This window comes from Trematomus bernacchii, unplaced genomic scaffold (assembly GCF_902827165.1).
Source record: "Trematomus bernacchii unplaced genomic scaffold, fTreBer1.1, whole genome shotgun sequence".
In the NCBI taxonomy this organism is placed as follows: Eukaryota; Metazoa; Chordata; class Actinopteri; order Perciformes; family Nototheniidae; genus Trematomus; species Trematomus bernacchii.
The window spans coordinates 1,362,952-1,389,640 of record NW_022987821.1 but is presented as its reverse complement, the minus strand read 5'-3'; the positions used below and the strand labels follow the sequence as shown (position 1 = coordinate 1,389,640).

At 40.3% G+C, this 26,689-nt stretch overlaps 3 protein-coding genes across 3 annotated transcripts; 1 reads left to right on the top strand and 2 right to left on the bottom strand.

Moving 5' to 3' along the window:
• Positions 1 to 787: 787 nt before the first annotated feature.
• On the bottom strand, positions 788 to 10,115 carry txndc16 (thioredoxin domain containing 16). The gene is made up of 20 exons (XM_034151191.1): positions 9,688 to 10,115; positions 9,281 to 9,461; positions 8,811 to 8,893; positions 8,641 to 8,714; positions 8,463 to 8,537; positions 8,251 to 8,372; positions 7,992 to 8,082; positions 7,478 to 7,640; positions 7,168 to 7,337; positions 7,004 to 7,064; positions 6,787 to 6,922; positions 6,524 to 6,670; positions 6,359 to 6,418; positions 5,912 to 6,101; positions 5,559 to 5,695; positions 4,932 to 5,016; positions 4,444 to 4,585; positions 3,214 to 3,401; positions 2,946 to 3,136; positions 788 to 1,043 (listed from the first exon to the last, which is right to left on the bottom strand). Exons 2-20 carry the CDS (start codon positions 9,435 to 9,437, stop codon positions 838 to 840), a joined length of 2,478 nt encoding a protein of 825 aa, XP_034007082.1. The 5' UTR covers positions 9,438 to 9,461; positions 9,688 to 10,115; the 3' UTR covers positions 788 to 837.
• A 712-nt stretch (positions 10,116 to 10,827) lies between these two features.
• On the top strand, positions 10,828 to 20,078 carry gpr137c (G protein-coupled receptor 137c). Its single transcript, XM_034151200.1, has 8 exons — positions 10,828 to 11,481; positions 14,424 to 14,473; positions 14,558 to 14,665; positions 14,755 to 14,893; positions 15,460 to 15,609; positions 16,060 to 16,185; positions 16,272 to 16,396; positions 16,529 to 20,078. The coding sequence occupies exons 1-8, from the start codon at positions 11,107 to 11,109 to the stop codon at positions 16,794 to 16,796; spliced, it is 1,341 nt and encodes a 446-aa protein (XP_034007091.1). The 5' UTR covers positions 10,828 to 11,106; the 3' UTR covers positions 16,797 to 20,078.
• On the bottom strand, positions 19,618 to 26,243 carry acp2 (acid phosphatase 2, lysosomal). Its single transcript, XM_034151206.1, has 13 exons — positions 26,092 to 26,243; positions 23,933 to 24,028; positions 23,618 to 23,704; positions 23,400 to 23,460; positions 23,234 to 23,325; positions 23,059 to 23,157; positions 22,569 to 22,658; positions 22,045 to 22,128; positions 21,905 to 21,953; positions 21,728 to 21,816; positions 21,512 to 21,618; positions 21,163 to 21,338; positions 19,618 to 21,081 (listed from the first exon to the last, which is right to left on the bottom strand). The coding sequence occupies exons 1-13, from the start codon at positions 26,179 to 26,181 to the stop codon at positions 20,936 to 20,938; spliced, it is 1,266 nt and encodes a 421-aa protein (XP_034007097.1). The 5' UTR covers positions 26,182 to 26,243; the 3' UTR covers positions 19,618 to 20,935.
• Between the last annotated feature and the right edge of the window lie 446 nt (positions 26,244 to 26,689).

The following is a 26,689-nucleotide window of genomic DNA, read 5'->3' as shown; positions in this document are numbered from 1 at the left end:
GATTCTGCCAGTACTTGGACCAAAATGAAAGATGGTGATTCACATGGGTTCAAAAGAAAGTCCAACCTAAATCGCAAAAGCACTTTTCATCCTTCAGTCGCAGCTTCAGGATGGAGTTACCCTTTTAACCAAGACTCATTGATTTGAATTCCAGCTCCCAGAAGCCACATCAGAAACCACCATAATAATTCAACAGGACCTAATTTACCGGTTTTGTTCAGCATCCCAACTGCAGGGGAAATTACACAGACATCTTGTGATTTACCATAAGAGGTGGTATGCGGGGAAATAACGTCAGAATAACTTCAGGACATAAATAACCCTTACCTAAAGTCATTGCAATTGCCACGAATGATCTTATTTCATAACAGTGAAGGCAGCTGTAAGATTATTATTGGAAACACTTGTGATATGACAGATAAGCAATTTCCACACTAAGCTACACCCCTCAGGTTCAGAACTTGCGTACGTTTGCTTAAACGAATGTGAGTTGCTTGGTTTTGTAACTTTAATAATGACTTGTCAGCTAATGAGGTCAAACCACAGTTCACCAGGAATCAGTCACAAACCGCAGCAGTAAAAAAAAACAGGAAATGAAACTTTGTGTAAATACCCCTGAGGAGGGGGTCAAGTCATAATAAAACCGACTTTAACTCCAAACTTCACAGTATATTTTCGTCGTACCCACCTTTACCTGTTATGTGTGTTTTTTGCTATATATTTTCCAATCTGTCAATACAATTCGTAGGGAAAAAATCAATCTCAATAATCTCATATAAACCCAGAATGAATAGAAACACATTTTTTTAATCATTTACTTAATGTCCCAGTTCACTGTTATAGTTCAGAGTGAGGGTTATTGTGAAACGTGTCAGAGGGGGAGGAGGAATCGTCCACGTTCACATCTTCTTCCTTGCTATCCTCTTCCTCCTCTTCCTCTTCTGGAGTTTGCTGCTGGGCGGAGTCTGGTTCCTGTACGTCCATGATTTTCAGGAAGTCCAAGAACTCGACAGCAGGAGGCCAGCTGTCCTCCCCCAACATCCCTATAGAGACACACAGAAACGGGAATATTTATTTAGGGCTGCAACAACAATTATTTTCATTATTGATGAACGTACAATTTGTTTTCTAGATTTATTCGATTTAAAAAAGGCAGGATACAACATGATTTAAGATGATATGAGCCTTAATCTAATGCAAAAAAAAACACTTTGACCTGTTATTCAGTTATAAATATGAAACAAATAACTCATAATCTACAAGGTAATTAAGATAAAAATAATATATTATTTCCTAGATATTAAATAATAGCAGAACAGAAGAAAGAAAGGCAGAGAATCAACCCAAAAGGCAGCTTTCAAATGCCCCAAAAGGCACATGATGATACCGTTTTACAGCTAAACAATTTTTTTTAACTCGAACGCAATCAGTTATACACTTCTGATCAAAAGAAGAGTTTTGAAACTGCCTTGCATGGAAACAGGAAGTCCCAGGATGTGGAAAATGAGTCTCTAAACACTGTAGGTCTGTATTTTCCGGTGGAGAATGCAAGGAATTGGCTGCATGACAATCCTTGTGCTCAGAGAAGAGTCACAGCGCGACCGCTGCCTCATGTCACCTGCACCCACTGCAGAGTTCAAAGGTCAAGGGTTAATGGCTCTGGACAGTGGAGGTTTTAAAGCCCTAACAATCATCACCTTTACTTAAAGACCATTTTGAGGTGCAATACACGTGTCGACTCAAAGCCTCCTGCATGCCTTTTACATTCCTGAAGCCACACGCTCGATCCTGCCCTCTGTCATCGTCTGCTTTTACACTCTATGGAGCATATGTTATTTTATTTGTGCCTAAATAAAGGAAATACACTGTAAGAGGAGAGTGTAGACATGGCACGTCTATTTTATCTTTTCTTGGAGGCTATTTTTTTACTATTTCCATATGAGGTCATTTTCTTCTTTCCATGGAAATGAACAAAAAAATTTCTGATTCTATCTTAAATATAATTTGACACATTACTCGCCTCATCCTTTTTAGTTCAGTCTGGTAAAAGTGAATGAATCACAATATTTGATGACAGTCCCTTACTGTATTTGTCTTATTTTGACATCTGAAGGTTAAACATGGGGGAAGTCAAATCAATCGAAGATCTAGCACGACTTCTCTGATGTCATCCAAACAATTTTCCATTTGAGGCATTAAGCAGCCCTGATCTTACTCCTTTATTACCTCAAATGAGAGAAAATATAGTTAAAGGTCATAAAAGCAACCAAAATTACAACGTGTATAGCTCAAGTTTAAAGGGTAAAGAGGTATTGAAATAATTGTTTGATATCTTATGTATGCAGCAGAGTTTCGTAGTGGAAATGTACTTGTACTTTAATGCAAAGTCATCCCTGCGGGGAGTCACCTAATCACTGCAGGTAAGCAGGCAATCACTGCGGATAACTGGGTCATTGCTGCAGTTAAAAACGTCATCATCATGACTCCTGCTGCTAGAGACATGACGACCTCTCCATAGCAAAGAGAACTACTTCAAATCAAACCACATTTGCTGGCTTTGTCAAATGTTGTTCACAGTGCAGACGGAATACAAAAGTGAGAAAGTGAAAGCATACTTGGGCTAATCATTATAGATTAAACATCCAGATGCACTTCAACAGCAGGCACTTTAAAGGCCATAATGCTGAGTTATAGTCTTTTTAGAGAGATTTTAGAGTGAATAAAAAGAGGAAATGACACAGAAAAAAGCCATGATAGTTTTTTCGTGTCTCTTAAGCTTTTAGTTTCAGGTGTTTAAGTTTTGCCTAATTACTCCAGATGTGGATTTATTGTTGTTTTGTGTACTTTTGTCATTTTTGCTTGATTTGTTACACAACAAGTATTTATTTTCCTATATCCTCGTGCCATTTTTTCTTTATTTAACTCCAGCACTTCCTGTTCCTTACCTGCCGCTGACACAGCCCCTCCCTGGATCCTCTGCAGCCACAGCAGGACGGAGGAGGCCACTATAGGCGTGTTGGGGGGGAACTGATAAATCTCATCTCCTGAGGGCAAATGGGTGAGGACCAGAGCGGGGAGGGGGGGCATGGAGCCAAGGTATGACCCCAGGACGGACATACCAGCTGGAGTACGGCCCCTGGAACACATACCAGGAAAATGGATATAAATAGAGAATACATTGTGAGTGAATATAGAGCTTATTTTGTTACGTACAGGTGGATCCAGCAGGCCAGGTACTGCTCCATCCTCCCTCCTCCCACTTCCACCACTCCTCTCATCTCCTCCACCAGCGCCTGGTTCTGCCTCCGCCCGATCTCGTCCTCCTCCTCTCCCACAAAGAGGAGGAGGAGGGCTTTACCCAGAGAGAGGAAGGAGGGCAGGTTCTCCACCGTCAGCTCAGGCTGGGAGAGAAAACAGAGAAGTCACATTTATTTCAGATATAAAAAAATGACAGTTTGTCAGCAGAAAAAAAATGTAACGGCAGTAATTATTTTATTGATAACAACAACAAAAAACAGAAAGTGCTCAAAGCAGAAGTGCGCGTGGTAACAGAGGTCCAAGTGTATGACAGTGTATGGCAGGATGTTTGACCTCCTAGAATATAAGCATGACACGCTGTAATGATAGCTATGTGACGATGTTTAACATGATGTTTAACGTCTAGGGAGATTCACATGAGACAAGCATGACCGTTTTGGATGGGGGCCTCAATCTTGTGACTGTAAAACGTGTATATAAGCATGTGAAGGACACGGTTGGGGAACTAGTTGTACCATATTGCTGTATGTGATGACTACTTCCTTTCTTGCAAGAAATCAACACCTGATTATTTATATTCAAGCCGGTGGCGTGTGAGTAGAGTAGAAGAGGATGATGTGCATGCTGCATAAATGGATACTGATTTTAGTAACTGTATATGTGTTTGACCCTGCTGCAGTCCAGTCTCATTAGAAACAAGGACAATTGTGCCATCTAAAGGAACATTCTGGTATTGTTTGGACTTTTCTTCCAAAGTAGCCTATAATACATAAAAAGAGTTTCAAAAGTACAATTTGAAAACTTCAATCCTGTCTTTGACAACTCTTCTGTTTACCTTCACAGCAACAAAACTCGTAAACACTCAAAGAGAGATCTGAACTTGTCTTGATGAGCAACATCTGCATTAAAGATCGCAGTTTCCACATCATTGTATTTGTTTGACAGAGTAAATGTAAACGCAGACGTCATGCATGGCTCTGTGAATGTATAAAAGAAAGTCCACATATGGAGTTTGTTATCTGAGACATGCTGTGAATGATTACATCCAGGCTTTCACAAACTTCCCAGACTCATGGATCTAGATATTAGGCTTGGTTTGAACTCTAAATAACTCGTAAGATTGTTTAGTATTTCTCCAGGCACACATGTCTTATAACCCAGAAAGAGGAGTGATCACACAGTTACCAGAGGATGCAGCAGAGCAGAGTGGATGTGTGTGAGCAGCTCCTCAGAGGAGGTGGATACAGGCAGCGTGGAGGGAGGAGTGTGTGTCCTCCAAGATGGAAACACCAACACTGCAGGAAGCTCCATGCTGTGCTCTGCAGCCCTGCAGAACACACACAATAAGGGTCATATATTTAGCTTATTTTTAAGGCAAGGCTAGTTTATTTATAAAGCAGATTCCAACAACAATTCAAAGTGCTGTACAGCAAAGCATTAAGACATAAACACATTGAAAAAATGACATTTAATTTCGTATTTGTGTGTTTGATGGAGCCCATACTAGCATTACTAGGGATCATATTTTATCATCAGTTTGTTGTTTCTATATTTTTTTAATTGGTGTGTAGCATGCTGAATTGAGTTTTATCCAATCCAGACAAAATAACTTGTAGAAATGAATGTGTAACCCAACTGTCAGGGACAAACTAATAACACGAAAGAGCTGTTACCATTTCTCTGCCAGCCCATTGGTCAGTAGTCCGCTCAGCATCTCTCCTCTCAGAGACTTTGCTGCTTCAGTAAACAGTGATACACCTGCAGGACAAAGCAGCATCACATGATTTACTGACAGTGAACCTGGATCTGGGTGACATGTTCCTTCCCGTGTTGAAAATGTAGCTCTCTTCCATTTGAAACTTGTCAGCGGGGGTGCAGAAATAACCTCGCAGATTTTGCACAACACTCAGACTTCCAGCTAGGCACCGCTGTGGCCAATCAAATACGTGCAGGCACACATTCTTGTGAGATTACTTAACAAAATGCACCGCTGTTTCCTTCACAGTCGTAAACAGTTGTGCTAAGCTATTATGGAGTGATTTGTGTCTCAGAAGCTTTTAACCTTACACTAGTATTCCTCAAACTAGACTTCCGGTTTCATGGCTCACAGATACCTCAAGCACCAACACAGCCACAGGTGTCACAAGCCTAATGATACACTATTTTTTACATCTGAAATTGTTGACATTGTTGGTGTATATCCTTTAAAGTGAGTAAAAAAGTAACGTTTTATTTGAGCGGTATAAAACGCGAAAGGTCATCATCATCCAATACCAACACACAGAATTACAGCTTCCTACCTGTGTGTAGTTGTGTCTTAAACAGTCCCATCACTCTGTCAGGATGATAGCCTGCTAGCTCAGGGTGAGGCACTTCCTGAAGGAATGATGTCACTTCCTCTTTGGTAGAGAGCAGCACGGGAGATGCTTGGAGGCTCCTGGTTAGAGAAGGGACAAATACACGTGTGTTAGATATACACACAGAAAACAACCTTATTAAACTATGGAAAAAATAGAACAATAACTGATAGCTCTAGTGCATAAACAATATAGAATATAAAAGAAGCTCTTCCAGTAGAAAAAGGTTGGTGATTTAAAAATGTTTTGCTTGAAATTGGCAATAAATCCAGGTCTGTGTATTCTTACAAACTCACAGCAAGATGAAGCGATGCAGCGCCTCACTACCCAGCATGCCTCTGTAAAGCTGCGCCGGCTCCTCAGGGCGGAGCAGCAAGACGCAGGGGAAGGCCGTGATTGGCTGGAAGGGGATTGGGAGGGAGCTTTGAGCAGCGCAGAGGTCGGTCCACTCGCCACAGTCCACTGCACTCATCTGCACCTCAGAACCTGAACAGATTCAATAATCAGACAAATATCAAGATAATGATGATGTCACTATTTCATATTTTCGGCAGTTTCAAAGTAATTCAGTGATAGGTGTCTGTAACAAAACAGAACGCAACACTTGAAACCTAATAAAACAACCTAAACACAAGCTTCAAAAAAGGGCATTTGGTAAATAATCCTTATTACTGGATAAGTGACATTCTCCTACAGTATAGACAAAACTGGGTGTGCAGATGTTTTAATTGTGTCCTGTTTACCTTCAAGTCTCTCTGCAACTTCAATGAAGGAGCTGAGGAAAGCCATTGAAACTGCATCCACTGGTGGTGAAAGAAGAAACTGCACTTAAATTCATTTTCATGTATTTGAACTCTTAATTCATACTCATTTTCCTTTGAAAGAATATCAGGAAGAGTGTGGCTTACATTTGAGGTAGAAAAGCGCCACCGTCAGGCTGCTTTGAGATACTGCCGTGTGGAAGTTGTCAGAGGTTAGCTGGGTAATTGAGTCCATGTCCGGCAGGTTGCCTCGGTTTTCGTAGACGGACGCAGCAATCTCATCGTCCAGCTTGGCTTGAGGCAGACACAGAAACATGTACAAAAAAAATGGTATCTCCTCTTGAGGGATTAATCAACTTTGTCTACTTCTGTATTCTTTCCTTCTTTCTGTTTTATGCTCTAACACTTACCAAAATGTGAATCCACCTCCTCGTCCTCCAGCCACCCCTCGTCCTCCTCTTCGTCTTCCTCCTCTTTCTCTTGATTCGTGAAGAGCTCCAGCACCTCATCATGGTCGTTCAGGGTCAAATACTTCACCTCTGAACTCTTAAAGCACATCCACAAGAGTGTAAGACACACATTGTTTAAAAATAATGAGTAATCTTATTTTGTGAGTGGGCATCATACCTTCTCAGGCAGCCTGTAGGCAGCATTATATTCATCAGGGGTTTTCACAGCAGGACTCTGTCTGATAACACACACATAAACACACACAGGGATAAAGTCAAATGAAGAATATGACCGTAAAAAAAACAAAAAGCCCACCAGTGATTGGTACCTGTGCCTGTTACCTGTGAACGAGCAGCAGCAGGGCGAGGCCCCGGAGCCTCCAGGCCAGAGCGGTGGCCGTGTCCAGGTCCTGCTGCTTGGTCGCAGGGCGAGAGAACAGGAAGACCTGCGGGGTCTGCTGGTAGGGGAACTGGGGGGGCTGCACCGAGGAGGGGTCGTCGTAAACTTCAGACTAGTAGAGAAAAACATGACACAATTATGTACAAGAAATACATTAAATTCACTTCTGCCTGTTAGATTTCTTCAGCATTTGGACTGATATGAATATAATTATAATTTAGAAAAAGTATTCCAGAGTGGCTCTATCCTCACCACTAGTGGAGCCTCCATGAGCTGCAGGAAGGAGTGCAGGCTGAGGGTGGAGAGGGGTTTCCTCATGCGGGTCAGAGGGCAGCGCTCAGAGCTCAGTGGGAGTTTACTGTGGACTCTACAGTGGAGGAACCACACCTGAGAGGAGGGAGACGACTCATCAACACTGAGGAGAGAAGAAGAGACACAGTAAATACTTCTCTGGTATAATAGATAGTTGTCAGAAAACCCTAATCCTCTCATCTTAATGGATTCATGTATTTGATGATGGTAGTAGAAAGGGCCGCCTTTCACGCAGCTCCAAAATATACCATTATAAATTCAATCAGAGGGATGTTTCAGAGAGAAGGATTACTAATTTTACCAGGCTTACATCGGTAAATCAGGCCTATTTTTTTGATAATTCTTCATCATGTGCCCTGCTTTCCTCTGCCTCCTCTATGAATCACACTGTGTGACTGCAAAGGCCACGGCATATGACTCAGAGACATAGAGAGAGAGAGGCAAAAGAACGTACCCTAAGTGCTTCAAAACAGGGCCTCCGGTAATGAGGATGAACTGGTATTTGGATCCGTAGACATACGCTGTCTCCATCATCGATCTGTGCTCTTCGGTGACACAATCAGCAGAAAGGATACAATAATTTCTTCAGTCAGTATGTGTCTGTATCCAGATTCACTATGTTTCATCTATCAGTCAATGAATCAGTCTTTGATCCCAATGCATCACTAACAGTTTCCCTCCCAATATATCCATCCTCTCCTTCTTTTCCATACCTTGTGTTCCCAGACTGCGGACATAACCCAGCACGATATCCTTCTTCCCTCTGGCTGCTTTCTCCATGGCCAGCAGGTCAGTGTCAGTGTGGACGTACTTCACCTCTTCACGCAGAATGGCACTGGAAGAAAAAAGAAATGTCCTTTAACTGGCAAGTACCAAGGAATTAACCCTCATCAACTTACACCAATATAACTGAACGAGAACTTACAACAGGACTTCAGACACTATGGAGTTGACGTCAAACACTGTGTCCAAATCAAAACCCAGGAACTCCTTACCACCTCTGCCATAAAAACACAGTCACAGAAAGAGTCATGGAAATGTCAATACAATGCAACTGAATGTATCTTGACATATATAATCACCAACTGCTGTGCTCCACACACCTGAACAGAAACGCTGTGTGGCGCTCCCTTTCTTTTGTGCAGTATGCCTGGACCAGCTTTTTATCACAGTTGACCTAAACAGAAGGGATAAAAAGATACAAAAATGTGCACATCTTGTAGTTAATAAAAACGTTGACCTTTTTGGTGGAGCTCTAGAGAAATGCAGTTACCTTGCCAACCAGTACTCCATAATCCTGCAGTGCGTCAGCAGATTTCTCTAACTCCAGCAAGAACAGAGAGATGGTAGGAGAGACTGGAGACAGATAAATACTGTTATTCTTGATAATTTGGTTAAAAAGCATCAACAACTCCTGTTCTATCTGTATTTTTAAGGTATTTTCACGTGTTATTACCCTTTTGGTTTAGTATTTATACATGATTCCTAGTCATTTTGTGCAATTATTAAAAAGTGCAACAGTACACTGTGAGCAACAACTATTATGGTTTTCATTATTAAATAATAGCAACTGTAAAAAAAAACAAATTCTGTTAGGGATAAAACAATTCTGGTTACTTTGAATCTATATGGCATCATTTATTCAACATGTTGGGCTCATTAATCATCATCTGAACAATAATACATACCAGTATATATATTTTATGAGATGTTGCTTGTACTTCTTATGTGTGAGCAACCTACCTTGATGCTCAAAATAGATAAACATCATCTTCCCAGAATGCAATTTCTCATAGAAGTCTGCAGCTGTGTACTCTATTAATTCTGATGTGTTGGCCTTCTCTGTGCATCCTCCTGACCTCAGCCACAGCAGGAAAACAGCAACACACATCCACATCATGGAGAACAGGCTCTGTTGTGCTCTCTGTGAGGAAACATTATTGTATTATAAGCAGGAGATGCAGCAGTTTTATGTAATTACACGCTGAAAAAACATGATAATAACTAACTTAACCAAAGAGGGGTTACACAATGAACATATATCATATGACCTGCATTATAATATGTGTAAGTGGTTCATATTTGCTGTTCAGTTCAATTGAGCTGTATAGAAAGCAGTGACAAAAAAGATGCTAGATGCTGAGTGTTACCTGAGTTAGTCGAGGAGGGGTTCAACTTTTGTCTTTCCAAGTGGCACAAACGTTACCAACCACAATTAAAACCGTGGTCAGACGAAATAAAGGCATTATGAATTATAAATTGTAAGCATAAGCTTATACAACGAGTATAAAACCCAGAAGAAGGTCCAAAAATTGCACTTTTATACTTAGGAATGTAGTGATGGCTAGTCCATTAGCTAGCCTTGTTAGCTACCTAGTGATAGATGTTTTTCCATAGCTTTATGTGGCTAGCTAACGTAAACACCTATAAACTTAAAAGATACATGTTGTCATGTTTCCGTTGGAAGTGTAACGTTAAGCCAAAGAAAAAACTAACTTTGCAAGGTTATTTTTCACCAAGCTAGGAAGTGAATTTAAAAAAATGTAGCTTGGGAAAATGACTCTCCATATTTAGCCAAACAGTGTCAAGTCACTAGCGTCAGAACATCATTTCCGGTTATTCTAAAATAAATATCCTTAACTGACAAGTATGTTAGGAAGCTTTTATTCCATATCACTTCTATAATTAATACGAACTCGATACTGTAAGAATAGTAGCTGGTGAGAATATAGCTGTTTTATGTTCTAAATGTTATTCCCTATGTTGTGTTTCTGAGCACGGAGACATTTTTTGCTTTTATTTTGAAGGTAACAGTGCTTTTCCGCCACTGTTATCGCTTAGTAACTTGACGCACATGTCTGGGAGTTGTTTTGATGCCTCTTTTCTGTGCAAGAGACGCCCACGTGCGTCTTTTAGCCAATACCATGATGGAGCAGTTTTGACTTGAACAATATAGCACATAAAGGCGGGCATTATTACAGCTGACATCATCAGAAACCAATGGAGTGAGGAAGCTGTGGAGGTTGGTCGGTAAGATTAGCCAATGAAATGGCGTACTTGGAAATGGGTGTGTGGACTTCGTTCACTTGGGATAATCATCTCGGAAACTGGCGAGAATCTGTGGCTCCGGAGTCAGCTGTTTCACAAGAACATGCGTAGTGTTGAGCCAAGATGGCGTCCTATGCAGGGCTAGTTTCAGTTGTAGTTGAGAACAAGGGGGCGGGTCTAAAACTGCATCACAGCTGATCTGGAGGTTTTTCCCCCTTAAGTTGTTTTTTGCAGAGAGCAGCTTTGCAGACATCCACACAGGGGGACCTCTCTCTTGTTTTCTTCCTTGTCATTTTGGAACCTAGCGAATTTAAAAGAAGATCCTATTTTTTCTTCAGCCTATGATCGGATTCAAGCCCCAGCGCAGCTTTATTATGGCACTTGTTTTAAGAAAAACATGTTTTTTTCACCCGAATACCCTTGTTTTTTGTCATCCACGGCGGATTTAGCCTAGGTCTGACCCAGTTTTAGTGCGTTTGCCTTCCCTGCATCCCATGTGTTAGTCCGAGCCTTCAGTGGAGATGTTTTCGGCAGGAGAGGAGCTTAATTCCAATTTGTTTACCTCACTGAAGGAGTCCCCTGGAGCTGCAATATCACCAACACTGGAGCTCAGTCTCACTGCCGTCTACACCTTCCTCTACTCATTTCTGTTTGTTTTCGTGTACCTGCAGCTCTGGCTCATTTTGCACTACGGACACAAGCGCTTCAGCTTCCAGAGTGTGTTTTTGTTTCTGTGCTTGCTCTGGACTGCATTGAGGACGACCCTCTTCTCTTTCTACTTTAAAAATGTGGTGCAGGCCAACCAGCTGCAGCCTCTGGCCTACTGGCTGCTCTACTGCTGCCCTGTCTGCCTGCAGTTCTTCACCCTATGCCTCCTCAACCTCTACTTCACACAGGTAGGACTGCACTCTGGGTCTGCGTGTGTGTGTGTGTCTGTGTGCGTCTGTGTTAGAGACAGGGTGTGCAGTGTTCGTCTGTGTGACCCAATTTCATAAAGTAGCTGACACTGCAGTTTTGTGTTCTTTGTTTTTATCTGATTTCACACAAAAACACATGTAACTACCATGCATGTAAATGGAATTGTTATTATCCTATTATTCTTTTGTATCCCACTAACTTCTTCCCTATATATCCTAAATCCTTCTCACCCACTGCCCTGTGGGCCCCTAGCTCTTCGTGGATGATTACCCAATCTTAGTTAAAAGTGAGCAATGTGTCACAATGGCTTTGACACATTGAGTTTGCATGTCAGTTGTCCTTTTAGTAAAAGATAAAAGAGCAGCTATTCAAAAACTACAGCTCCCACGAGGCTTTGACAGTCAACCTCTTTGCACAAGCTCATTTGATCACTTATGTTGGACATTCTTTCATTATTGCTTTATAAACCGTTTACTAAATTGGTTAAAGGATTTGCAGAGCAGATTTATTGTTAATATATGCTCCTCTCTCACCCTTAAGTCTATGTCAATATAATAATGCCTTTACAAAGTATGTATTGTTTCATGCAGTGTGCAAACAAATGGCACATACCACTTTATCACATTTAACCTAACTGTGACCCTCTTGCTCGTACAGTACATCCCCTGTTGAGAGGATTGTGGGTCAGAATTGCCAGAAAAGCATGTTTTGCATATTGCAAAATGACTCAGGATGCAGTAGGATATCCTGATATGTTTGGCCTACTTGACATACTATGTATTCAGACATATAAAATAATATTGTGGCATACTAGTTGTGGTGTAAGGATACTAGAGGACAGATTGAATCTTGTTTTCAGGCAACCAGCAAAGATACACCTGGCTAAAACAAAGTCCCTTATGTAATCATGCATGTGAATTTAGATGTGTTGGTGAGTGGGCTTTGTTACCTTTAGACAGGGCCAGACTAGCTGTTCTCTTCCGTTTCCACTCTTTATATCCAACATTTCATCCTTGAAAATGGGAGAACGTGGTCACTATGGTCACCATCGGCCTAAATGTTCCAGAGTGGAGTGTGTTACCTGATTTGAAGCAGCAAGGTTGCTGTTGGTCTGAAAAGCCTGCAAATCGACTCAGTTCATGTCTCTGGCATTGACTGATTACTGAACGGGCCTACCAGGGGGATGAAAGTGACAGGAAGCATTTTGGCCTTCAACTAAAATGTCATTAAAGAGACTCACACAACCAGGAGACTCAAGATGACCTATAAGCAACATAAAACAGCTACAGAGGGATGCAAAACAGCTGCAAAGAGACACAAAAACTGAAACTAACTACCATAAAGTCTGTGTGTCTATGTAGGAGAGGTGGTGGGGCATTTTGCATGTCTATTTCTAGGGGCCCACTGTCTCATAATCCTCCCATGATCCTGGGGTGAGAGCTGTTAAGATCCCCCAGTAAAGCCCTATTAAGCCTCCTGTGATGTGTTTCATTCAATCAGTGCACAAGATTCAAACGTCCCTGACAAATCCTGTGTGCCAGTGGTTTCTGGGAGACAGAGTGAGACACAGTTGGTGTCAAAGACCTGTTTGTTCCTCCCTCAGAAAACACCTACACACTTTCAGTTTGTTACCATTCAGTCACTGCTTCAAAGGAAAACACAGAATCTAACAGCGAGTGGGAGTAGAAAAAGGAGACGCGTTCAACTTGAGTGGAGATTAGGTGATGAAGTTAAGAGTGTCTTATGACTGCTGAATAATCATCGTAGCCCCTCAGCTGATCTGCGACCAGTTAGTCTGCACTTCCTTTGAATAAAAACGAATGTATCACATGTATGGTGGCTGCCATTTTCCTTCCACTTCTGAGCCAATGATGTTCTACCTTGTCATTAGGTTCAAAAGTATGCATCTCTGTCATGTGACTGGCCACCTTAGCGGACAAACTTTTCCTACTTGAGGCTGCATGTCTAGCCAGGTCAGGCCTGAGTTATAGATCTTAGAAACATTGACCAATCCTGATGAAACAAATTCACTTTACAGTCTTAGTTATACTAGTTATCAATCAACACATGCTACTGAAAGTTTTAAACAAAACACTGAAGCAGCTATAATCAACAAATTGATATTAATAATGAATGAAATGACTAGTATTTGGAAAGTGCATGGTCACTCATAGTCACAACCCCACAGAAAAGTCATCCAACCCTAGCATTTTAGTGTCTTTCAGCTCCTTGTTTTGGTTCACACTGTTTGTGCTGCGTTTGTGTAACGACTGAGAAAAAATAGGCCAAGTAACGCATGCCATAAGCAGAATGCTGATGCAACATCATGCCACCATCTGACACACACTCATGTGTGGAAATACTTATGTGTTTTCTGATGAGTCAGGCATGACCTCTGTGATTTACTTCCCACTTATTGCATTTTAGCTCCTTCTTCCTATAGAAAATAAAACGGTTGGGTTACAAACATCGTATCAAAGCTTATTCTCTGCACAAAAAAAATTAAAATGTAGCTATTCATTTTTAGGCATACAGTATAGGGCAAACAAAGTATGTAATGGGGTCGTGTTCTTTTGGCTTGTTGCTTCATTTCTAAGTTGCAAATTACCTCTTCTGACCAACATTCTCGCACAAAAGTGTTGATGTGTGTGTGTGTCAAACTTAATGTTGACCATGTTGAGCGAACTACACAACCTCTGCGGCCACTGCACCTCTCATTATGTGTGTGTGTGTGTGTGTGTGTACTTTAATGACACACAGGAATCTCTACAGGCTATGTTGAATTCACACTCTTCCTCTAAATGAACCCTCATTTTCTGTCCGATCTTCAATGTGAGATTTTTTTAAATACCATACTGGGATTATTAAATGAGTACAGAAACATAATTTATGATTTTTATGTTTTTCTTTCTTTGTTTAGGTGATGTTTAAGGCTAAAGCCAAGTATTCTCCAGAGCTCACTAAATACAAGTAAGTCTGTCCTTTTGAGATGTTGCTTATGAATTTAGTTTTGGTTGTCTTCTTACTCTGTCTGTTTTTGCCTCCTCTCCCCAGGGTTCCTCTGCGTCTGTTCTTCCTGTGTCTCAGTATATTTTTCCTGGTGGTAAATGTAACTTGTGCGTTGTTAGTGCAAGGAGCTCTGGAGCGCTCTGAGTCACCAAGGTAAGCAAAAACAGTAAAAAAGACATGTTCCCCAAGATAATAATGTCACATTTAGAACAGCTTACCTTGAAAAACCTCCATGTCTGCAGTGATGGGGGAATCAGACACGCGGTGCTGACCCGGGTCCTGATCAACGACAGTCTGTTTGTCCTGTGTGCCGTCTCTCTGGCCGTCTGCGTCTTCAAGATCGCCAAAATGTCCTCTGCAAATGTTTACCTCGAGTCCAAGGTAGGGATAAACAAACATTAACAAAAAGTATATTTAATTTTCTATAAAAAAGTCAGTATTTCACAAAGTAAAGCACGGTAAAAATGTATGTTATGGTAGTGTGTTTTCGTAGCAGGTATTAGGAAACACAAATCAGTGTTAGCATGAAAATCTCTGTGTATTAATGATAAAAAATACCAGACACTAGCTGTTACCCGGATGTATGTTATTGTAAAACCTCATTTACAGTGTATACAGTGACACAGACTATCATAAATCCCTTGTTAAAATGCTCTAGATCACTTTATGCTTCCTTTATGTTCACTCTGAGCATAAAGGGTGATCAAGCCTAAGGTTATTGAGCCATTTGTACATGTTACTTTTGAAAATTGTGCAGTTTACGGCTCTTGGTAATGGTGTCTCAAATGTATGTCCTACAAAACTCAATTCCTGGCCTATAATCCGCCATGTTTGTCACGGAGAGGTCTCTTTTATTTGCTGGATCACATCTGTGGCCCATATCTGACATCCAATTTCAGCCAGCTGATGCATGTCTTGTAATAATAAGCACAGTAATCTTCCCCCAGGGTGCATCAGTGTGTCAAGCTACAGCCATAGGAGCCGTGGTGATCCTGCTGTACACATCCAGAGCCTGCTACAACCTGGTGGTGGTGGCCCTGTCGCCGCAGGACAGACCCAACCCCTTCAACTACGGCTGGTTCAGCGTTTCCGATCAGGTACTGCCCCAAGTGTTGGAAAACAGGCTTGTTTTGAGCCAGACACCCACTGCCCTGTGTGTGTGGACAATCCATTTGATGAGATTTGGGGAAGCAATGCTTAGTGGGGTAAAGGGCTTTGTTTGGCTAAAAATAAACCAAATCTCACCAGTGTGTGCGTGTGTTGTGTGTGTCCTCCTGACCTACATCATGGCTCAGGAATTAAGACACACAGCCCATTTCAAAGAGGGTTTGTTTGTGTGTGTTGGACACCTACTGTGTGGATATAATCTGTCACGAATGATGTCTTTAATCTGTCTGTATACCTGCTGTCAGTACCATATCTCAACATGTGTGTGTCTTAAATGTTAGATATTATATGTGCAAATGTATAAAATACAATATTTTCTATTTGTTAACCGTGCTCAAGAGCCATGATATCATTATGCAATATGTTCATGTGTGTTACAGGCTGATGTGCAAGAGATCAGCGGTGAAGCCTACATTGTGTTTGGGATCATTCTGTTCTTCTGGGAGCTGCTACCTACAAGTTTAGTGGTGGTTTTCTTCAGAGTCCAGAAACCCAACCAAAACCTGGTAAAATACAATAACTGCAATAATCTGTCGTACAAAACTGTGACCTTTCAGAGCTGTAATGTGTAATGAACTTTGATCAACTCTAGGCTCCAGGAGGGATGATCAACAGTCACAGTTTCAGCTCCAGAGCTTATTTCTTTGACAATCCTAGACGGTACGATAGTGATGATGACCTGTCAAGAAGCATTAATAGTAGGAGTGATCGAGCCAGGTAGGCATAACCCAAGCACAAGTAGTCTTTAAAGCTTTGTATTGGAAAATCAATACCCTTACTGACAAAATGACTTTGGATTGATTTCTCTTATCCTCCCTCTCCTATCTCTTGTTCAACATTTCTCCTCAGCCTTCTCTCCAATACTCCCCAGCTGGGCACGTCCAGTTGGTATGGCGCCATCCAACGCAATGGAACACTGACGGCAGGCGTCGGGACCGCGCAGCAGGCGCCATCTTCTACGGCCCCCCTGCTATTCGCCTACGGAAACATCCAGAGTGACAACCCGCAACATCACAACTATTACTCCACCCCGCAGAATAACAACTACCACCATCACCATCATCACAGTAACTACTATTCCACGCCACAGAATTATTACTCTGGGTCACAAACGTAATTCTGCACCCCACAGAATTAAACTGGGTTAGAGTTAAAAAGACTAATAGCAATTTCCTGTCACCATTTAGCTTCCCCAGACCATCATTGCAGGTACTTTTGAATGATATTCTGAGGGATTGCTTTGGACCAAGTTGGGCCTAAAAGTTGGTTCGAAATGTGGTGGCATCAGTAGCTGGGGAGTTGTTTTGCCATGGCCTTTTTTAGGACATTACTGTCTCTAAATTATTGGATCAGATATAAAACACTGGACGCATGTAACAGAGTTTTAGCGATAATCTGTCTAATACACCTAAAACCGCAAAGACCAAACTCTTTCTGTTAAATGTTTTAGTCACACGATTGGAATCATTAGGGACCAGATAATCATAGCCCTCATCATCTTCTTGTAAATTGGATCCAATTATGGAACATATCATTCCGCTCAGACAAGAGCCATATAGCAGGCTAGCTAACATGGCTAATGAGGAAGCTGCCATGGGCTGTTGTTCAACAGTTCTTAACACACAGACATTATATTGACTTGACATAGGTCAAAGTGTTATTTGGGTTGTCAAAAGAGTTGTATGACTGTTTTTAGTCAGCATGCATATTATACAATCGCCATTTAGCATAAAGAAGGGTAATTTGGCAGGAAGAGAACAGTGTAGGATTCTGGCCTGCTAGCTTAAACTAATTCTTAATAAGGCTTCTCTGACAATGAAAAACAGATGCATCTACATAGGGTATTTTATGTTGTTTCTTACCTTTAGGTCTGGTTACGTTTGACAGGAATTAGCAGTCGCTAATTTGCCATTGACTGTTGTAGCAGTGAGAGCTACCTTATCGCCTCCTCTAACAGTTAGCTTAACTCAAACAAAGAAAATTCCCAGAGACCTGTCAAAACTGAATTGCAGAAAAACAAATCAAACTTTCATCTATCCTTAACATACTTGGCAATATTATTTTGTTGGTGGCAAATTATCTTTTCTTCAAACAGTGCTTGTTAGGTTTGGTGCCACAGAAATATAACACCATTAGCAAGCTTAAGACTTTAACCTTCCTACTCAGTAGGCTACTGGATTTTGGTTTAACATGTAAAAAAGGCTTATTACAGTAATAATGTAATCAAAAATACTGGTCAGTTTTTTTTTCGGGGTTCATAGGTGTCATCCATGTAAACTGCTTACCGCTGCAAAAGTGAGATGTATGTAGCATCCATATGCTTGGTATCGTCAATCTCAACAGCACAAGCTTGATCAATATTAGTGTGTGAAAATGTAACATCTAACATTTATTATAGAAGTTAATGGTGGAGGAACAGTTTCAACTGATGACTTAAATGACCGACTCAGGCTTTTAACTAAATTTGCTCGGTTCCGAGAACATGCCAGGCTGTTGGATTATTTAAACAGCAGCCTAATCCAGGTTTACTTCCCCATTAATAATACAATGGAAACTACATTACAACCTATAACAGGGAGTGCTGAATGTTTGGGATTAAAAAACATATCATAGATTCTACTGGACAGTAGCACTATCATTTGGAGGATATTTAAATGAAAGTATCAACCTGCATTCAACTTTGGAAGAGCCCTAGGATTGTACATTACCACGTTGAAAATATCATATTTTTGACCAAAAAAGATTCGCTGAAGCAACAATTTGCACTTAGAAAAAAGTTCACCTTAAGAGAAAAAAGCATTACTTGTTTTATGCGTGTTCTCCAATCATCGTCTGTATTTAATATTTATCCCTTTTGAGAAAGAAAATATCAATGTGCCATCACATTAAGTCATGTCTTATAGTTTCGTTCCTAAAGGAAAATATTTTTGCACAAGAGCGATCGGATAATGTATTTTTAAAGGTTTGTGTGTCACCTTAATCGATTTCTAATCTATGTATTTTGGAATCTGTATGTGTGTGTGATCTTACATTTCAGTTTTTAAAGGTTGCTTTTATACATTTATATTTTTATTGTTTAACAGATTTGTATAGTTTATTTTTTTCTCCTATTGTTCATTATCTCTTATATCTTCTGAATTTCTTGTCAGACTGCAGCCTGTAAGCAATATTTCACTTTGATGGAACATTTGTGGCATATATGACCCAGCTCTTAGATCAAAGTCAGTGTACGCATCTGTGCTAAGTCAGAACTGAATGAGAGAAATGTGACCCAACATCACGGTACTTAAACAGACTTCAGCTGTCATGAAACTCAATCTGTAAATGACCAAGCAAACATTGACTTCATACCAGAAAACACAGGACACTGAAATACGATGGAAATGAAGCTGTTTCAGAAATAATATCATCTGCAGTGCATGCATCAGAGTGCAAGATCTCAGTATCATACTTTTTTCCCAAGGTGATATAATTTATGTAAAAATGTTGCCCTATCTGCTTCAAAATGGCAGAGATTATTGTGTTATGATTTGTTCATCATGTTATTGATTGTTTTATCTGTGGCCATATTGAATGTAACCTGACGGATCACTAACGATGTATGCAAGAAAAGCACTACCATGTTTAAATAAAGGCCTACTGCACTGTTTTTAAAACTAAAATAACCCGTATTTCAAATGTTGTTCTGTAAAAGTGTTAAAGGGGAAATGACCCTTTCTACCTGGCAGTTTCACACAGAATACAAGTGTGATCACCACCATAACTGTGCACAGACATGCTAGTCATGTGCCTGAGTTTAACAGTTAACAAGTTTATAAGGAACATCCGAATTAAGCTGAGACCGCAGCTGGTCGATCACTGCGAGACACGGCAGGCTGTGTATCTCTGCTGAGACATAAACACACGTGATGCAAAGGAATCCACATGTTTCACTATGCTGTGTTTCTGCAAACAACATTTGCAATGATTGAGCATTTATTTTTTGAACAAGCAACACATTCTCAAAGTCTGATGAATAATTTCGTACAGATAGCTCGGAGTAGGCCGACGTATGACTGTTATTGCAAAATTTGAAATCATAATATATAGATTTTCCAGTAAAGATCTTGTTTTATGTAACAATGATTTTAGACAATATGTAACCTAATTAAATATCCAGAATCCTGAAAAAAAAGATCCTTGTCAAGCCTGCATTTGGAATAAATTAGATTTCTTTTAAATGATTAGTTCAGAAACACACAAAACAAAAAGGCAGCCAGATTCAAAGACATTGTAAAGATTTCCAGTGTTTCTAGTATCCCCCTTAAAAATGTATATTATGTGAAGCTGATTTACATTATCATGAAATGTGATTCTTGTTTACGCCCAATTTTTATTTTTTATTTTACTATTATTTGTTAAAACCAGCTCTTTCTGGATAAGTGACACTTTTAACATCGAGCTGCTGCTCAAAGATGTGAAATGTTACAAAAATATTTGTCATCCAAACAAATGAACACCCCAGAATGAAAAATATTTAAGGCATTAAGGCATTTGGAAACAGACCAGGGCTGGAAACATTCTGGATTCAGTATCGAGACATTTTTTGCCTTTTTAGTCAACATCTTGGGCGTCATCAGGTTAAGTATTATTGGGGCTGTTTTTAAGAAATATTAGACAAGCCAGGAAGAAAAGCATGAATTTGCGATGACATTCCCAAAACCTTTATCCATTTTCCATCATGTATCATGATTACATAATTTAAGATTACAACTGTATCACTATTTTCTGCATCCAATCGAGTCCCACTATGCTTGAAAAACCCCAGATGCAGTGTCTGTATGAGCACATTTTGGGAAAATATGTGTAGAAATTAGCTTATTTAGCTGATTGGAGATCAGACCACAATGGGAAAACCACAGTTCCTTTTTCTGTCAAACATAAAACACAGACCCTTTTCCCTGCTGTGTTTTCTTGATGTGGAAATCAGTCCTGGTCCCTCCAACAGCCTGTCTCTCAGCACTAATGTTAGTTTAGAGTGACAGGTAGGCATTTTAAAACCTGTGCTTCCCTAAAATCTTATTTAAATTCCTCTCTCTGACCCAACAAAATCAGGTCATTTTGGACGACAACTCACTCTTTAAAGATTTTAATTGTTGTGGCTACCGAACCGTCAGAAAGGTCACTCGGGAGTTTAAGAGTTCAAAGTCCTTCTTCATCGCTGCTGTCCCAAGATGCCGGGCTTTCCGATCTCCGGGGAAGGAGTATTTGCTTCTGTCAGGATTCATCTCCCACGTCCTGGTTGATGACATGACTGTATCCCCGGTTGTTGGTTGGCTCCTTCTGCCAACAAATGACTCCGAGGAGGAAGGCGACGAGGAAGATGAGCAAAGAACAAGACACCGCCAGACTGATGATCACTTCTGAAGATAGAGAATGGAGGATTAATGGAGGCACAAACAATATTTTCATTTTTATTTGAGCAGTTTTTAGTGTGTGTTAACCTGTATCTCTCCCTTTTGACGGCAGTTGGCACTCTTTGTCTCTGTCGTCTGAAATGGAGAGCTTTGTAATTCTCACAAAGTCATCTAGGGGGCAGTCAAGAGAGCAGCCTGGTATCTGAAGAGGGTATGGCTCCACTGTGCTGTCATTCCGGTAGAACATGGACACAGAGGCAGAGCTGGAAAGAAAGGGAGAGTTTTACTGTCTGTGATGTCACATTTAAATACATGTAATCTTCCCTATCAGCTGTTTGGATGCATTAACAGACCTTAAAACATCACAATTTTTGTTTGTGTATTTGTAAGTCTCATCTATTTATTCCACTGTTCGTAAAAGGTATGTTTTTTTTACCCGTTTTCATCCCTGTAAAGCTCAATTATATGACAGGAGGCATAAGGTGGCTGTCTTCCGTTGAACACATTCAGACTGGCCTGAAGAGCGGCTACCGTGGTGTCGTGCTGTTGAACAGGAACACATTAAAGGAATTAGACAAAACAATATGGTATGGTTAGCTTGGCACAAAGACTGGATGAAGAGGAAACAGCTAGATGTAAAAGTGATTCTTACCGCTGACAGCATCATCAGTTTCAGCCTCTGGTCAGGGTCTGGGACGGCCATTGTTGAAAGTTTCTTCACTATTTCTCCCAATAGCATACCTGGAAGAAAGTCAGCAGTTTGTATATCCATATGCACTCCTGTATTTAAAAGGATAAGACTGGTGATAATCTAGATAAACACACATACCTCCCATCAGCCGGCTCTTTTCTTGTTGTTTGTAGACCCCAAATGTGATCTGTGAAAATCAATCAGTACATTGAAATAGTCCTTGACTAGAAAATAGTATTTAGACCTGAAGGAAACCTTGGTGTTGCGACTTCTTTTACCCGAAATCCAAAGTCTTTGAGCCATTGGAGCTTCTCCATGACTTCAGGAGTCACCCAATCAGGAGCAGACTTGTTGTGACGGGACTGAAATCACACGAAAAACACAGAATTATGAAAAGCACAAAAAAACACGTGGTAATTAAACAAATTTAAACAATGACTAAAAGCTTTAATTAAGAAGAGCAGTTATACAGTTTAGTGAACAAGTAGTGAACTTTGTGAGGACCAAAAGCACCAGTGTGAAACCGATACCAGTTCCTCACTTCTGTTCCTTAAACCAACATGTGTCTCTGTTCCTTTAAAACTGATGAAGACCAGTAAGTCATAAACCAACACCAGTTTTGGTCAGTAAGCTAGCTCAGCAGTTTACACAAACTGTTGTTGTTCAAAATATTGAAATGTAAACGGCTTGTCATTGTGTCTTGCATAACAGGATTTATTTTGAAATGAAGGCAACAAGTTAGCTTCCTGAAAAATAATGAGAGTGTGTGTGTGTGTGTGTGTGTGTGTGTGTGTTCGCTCACCTCACAGAACAGTGTGTCGTGCACGCTCCAGACTGACTCCACAGTAGTCTTATTGAGTCCTGTTTTGTTCTTCACCAGATCTATAATATCCTGTAGAGAAGAACACAGTATGCTTCACAACACTTTAAAGCATTCTACGGAAGCCCTGAGAGGCAAAATAAAAATGTATGTATGGTAAAATGTAAATCTCTTGCAGGTTTATTCCTAAACAGGTAAATGGACAATCTTTTTTAATATGCGATAACATTGGGGTAAAAAAATGTTGCCAGGTAAAAAAAGATATACATATATTGTGTGTTTCAAATAATGGAGAAATTAAGAATCCCCTGGAAGAAAACCAAAGAAATTATGATTTTACTAATTTGGAAAAAATAAGGGGTAGTGGTGCTTCCCAGGTCACATAGAAATGGACTTATTTTTCTCTTTATTGCCTCTCATGGCTTCTGTATTTATCATAAAAACCCAACATGCAACCCTGGAATTCCTGTACCTGGTATGCCAAAGTGACATTGATGAATTCCTCCGTTTTTTCAGTTTCATTCATCAACAGGTTGTAGCGAGGGCAGTCATCCAGAGGGTAATTGAGAAGCTAAAAAAAAAAAAACAACGTTTAGACAAAGTGAATTAGAGTGAAGCGCTGATAACCTGTTTCTCTACACACATACCCCCTCTTCACTTTTTGGCACCGTGTGTACAGGTATCGGCTGCCAGGGCATATTTGGATTGAAGACCTGCTGACCAGACGGGGGGTACAGACCTGAAGGATGGGAAAGAGGCTGTTAGTACAAGCAAGAAAAGTACTACGTAGAGAATTACTGTTAGTTCGCTGACCTGCAAGGTTGGATTCAGCGCTCATCATTGTGCGATCGTAGTCCGTACTGCGAACGTGGATCTGAGGACAAGATGAAAAACACCTCCATCATGAATTCCAGCTCCGGTGGGAACGCTGTATAACACCCACATGGCAAGGGGCCCCTCTTCCTCAATATCAATGTGATTCATCGTGTCTGGGAGCTTGGTGCCATGTGATCTGCCAGCGGAGAGGTTACCTGCTTCCTGTCGTAGGAGTCGTTCAGGAAGCCTTTGTATCGGTTCCTCAGGAATTGGCCCAGTTCAAAATGCTGCATCATCCCCACCTAAAAACAGAGAGACACTTGTTTTTTAATTCATGATGAGGCGACAGAAACTCTTGTACACTGTTGCAGAACAAATAGGGACTCTGTGAGGTTCAAGTGGGACAATAACAAGGGGTTAAATTAACTCAACTATAGAAATAGATTGTTTTAAAGGCAAAAAGAGTATGCAAGACAATATATGTGCAGATGCCATGCAAACACTTGGATAGACAGACATATTCATCATACCTGTGATAACTGTCCAAAGCCTTGTGGCCAGTCGCCCTCTTGATAAGGGTCTGTAGGATAGGCTTTGACTGGAGACCTGTCACCATGCCGGAACAACTGGAAGAGGGAGGACAAGATGTCAACAACACCCAAAAAAACAACAACAAAAAACACTTTTTCTGTGGCAAAAGATGTGACGTATCATTCAGTATTTTCTGTATGGAAAGAAAGGAACATACTTTAATTGGGTGATAAGTAAGGACATCAGCACAATTTCTATCTACGTTTATTTTACTTTCAGTTACCTCAAGTGACTTCTGTTTGGAATTGATCTCTATTATAGGCCCTATTTCTCACAATTTGATGGCATCTGTAGTCAACATTGCTTCTCAAAAGACAGCACTAATTTTCCCATCAGTTTAAATGTCACAAGATACAATCTTTGTTCTTGTTTGAACTGTGTGGTTGGCTGTGATAAAGTCCAGTCAGCCGACAGTGACGGTCTTGCCAAGAATGTCTTGCCACTCAGGAGTGAAAACAAACAGATACAAAATGTAACTGTAACAATAAGAGGAAAACAAGGACAAAGAGTGAGAACAGGGAGCTTTCTCTTTGAAATGGGTCATTCACGTATAACTTCTCCTTTAAAAATGAATAGAGAACTCATTGAAACCAAATTGTTAGTTTTGGTTGAAACATTGTTACTGGAAGACACCAAATCAAGCGTCTATTCAAGTAGAACAGTTTTGAGTTTCAATCTTCAAGCCGCCTCAGAGGAGTGTGGTTTCTAGTTTCCTCATGATGCATGACTGCCTGTCCAAAATGTAAATTCTATTTGAAGTGTGGATTATCCCTTTAAGACCACTAATCTCTTCTACTTTAGATGTGGCTACCTCGCAGGCAATTAGGTCCCGGGGGCAAAAACATAAACGTCTGTTAAAGGCAATCAACAAATACTACTTTCATAAATCCATGTGGACCTGCTGACATATTTTAACACCGTCACAGCAAGATGCTTGATGTCTTAACACGAAAAACCTGAGCGAGTCCAATGCTATTTCAATTCCCACATCCGTGACAGGTTCCATGTCTGTAACACTAGAAAACAAGAAATGGAGGGTGGGGAAAAAGAACCTACACACTAGTATAGAGAAATAAGAGCTTATGACAAAAAACAGATAAACAAATTCACTAATTTGCCATCTAAATAGACAGGAGTGAGATTAAGCACACATCGAGATGTTTTCTTCTCACTAGTTTCACTTTTGCATGCATGTGTCTGGTATCATCTCGCATTGACGTCATGAGTATCTAATTGTTTCCCTGTCAGTACAATACGTTCTGTGTCCTTGGTTGCTACGGGAACAAGCATTTTTTCCAGGTGAGCTGTAAACAGGTTTAGGGCTTGGCAGATGCAAGCAAATACTTTATAACTGGATTCCTAATATGTGTCTTTTTTTAAAGGGATCAGAGAAACATCCAAGCAGAGTTTCTAAATGACCAAATTGTTTTCATTCTGACCAAACTGCACTGAAATGTATCAGCAATTCTGTAGCGAACATCAGCTGTGTGGTTTATTTTCTTAATACAGCCGACTAGTCACCTGACAGGATGAGTGTCTGTCTAGTAATGACCATTGCTCATGTACATTCCGATTAGTGTTTTAATAACCGGTTTAACTTGCAGGATAGACTAAATATGTTTGAAATGCAACAGAACACAAATAAATAAAATTAGCATGAGAGTTCAGTAGACCTCAAATGATTTATTTAAAGTGTCAGCTAGACCGTTTCTAACAGTCCTTGAGAAGACTTGAACATTCTCAAATTCAAATTGCTTTAAGTTAAATTATAGCTATATGTGTTGCAAAGAGTAAGCCTAGTAGTCGCAATGCATTAGAAGAAAGCAGTTGTAAACCAAACAAAAAAATAAGCTTATTCTTCTAAACTAAGGGTTGCTAGGTAGATTATTAATAAGCCGAATTATTTAAAAAACCCAATTTATGTGAAACAGACTTAATTCGAGTTCAGAGAAATTAACATTTGCACAGAAAAGCAAAGAAAAAACAAAACTTCAAAAATGTTGAATAATAGTTCCGTAAGTGGCTAAAGAGATTCGTTGCAACTCGCTGAGTTAAACACATCTTCCGTATCGTTATATTTAATATAATGTGTACTCACCACAGTCACATATACTAGTTGTTTTTCTGCTGCAGCTTCTCCACATACAGAGCCAACCATTAAAACAAAGAGCACCACAGCGGACTCCATGTTTTCGTCTGTATGACCGGAGTGCTAACCTATATTTGCTAACCAGAGATGATTGTCGGTTCCTTAGGTCTCCTGTCTGAGCTGCGTCAAGTCAACTATTGTTACATTAGCAGCAACTAGACCGGAAGTTAAAGAATAAAACGTAGCGGAAAGGTTAGCGAATAAACCGCATGTCTGAGGGCACGTGAAGCATTATAAAGATAATCATATATTTAGTTTACTATTTTATGTGCATAGTTACATTTTGCCAGTATTTTCTTTTCATTTTTAGTACAAACATGTAAGATGTAATTTAGCTTGCCTTTTATTTTGAAATAAATAGCCTGCGTAATGTTAGCTGACTTCACACGGAAAGGGAAAACGGAAGTGACGTGACATCAGATCCGTGTGCGAACATGTCAACAGTCCGGACTTCTCAATTGAATACCATTCACAAACTGCGACACAACAGACTTAATTCATTGACTGCACTGTATTTTATTGAATCACTAACATCCACAAACAACAG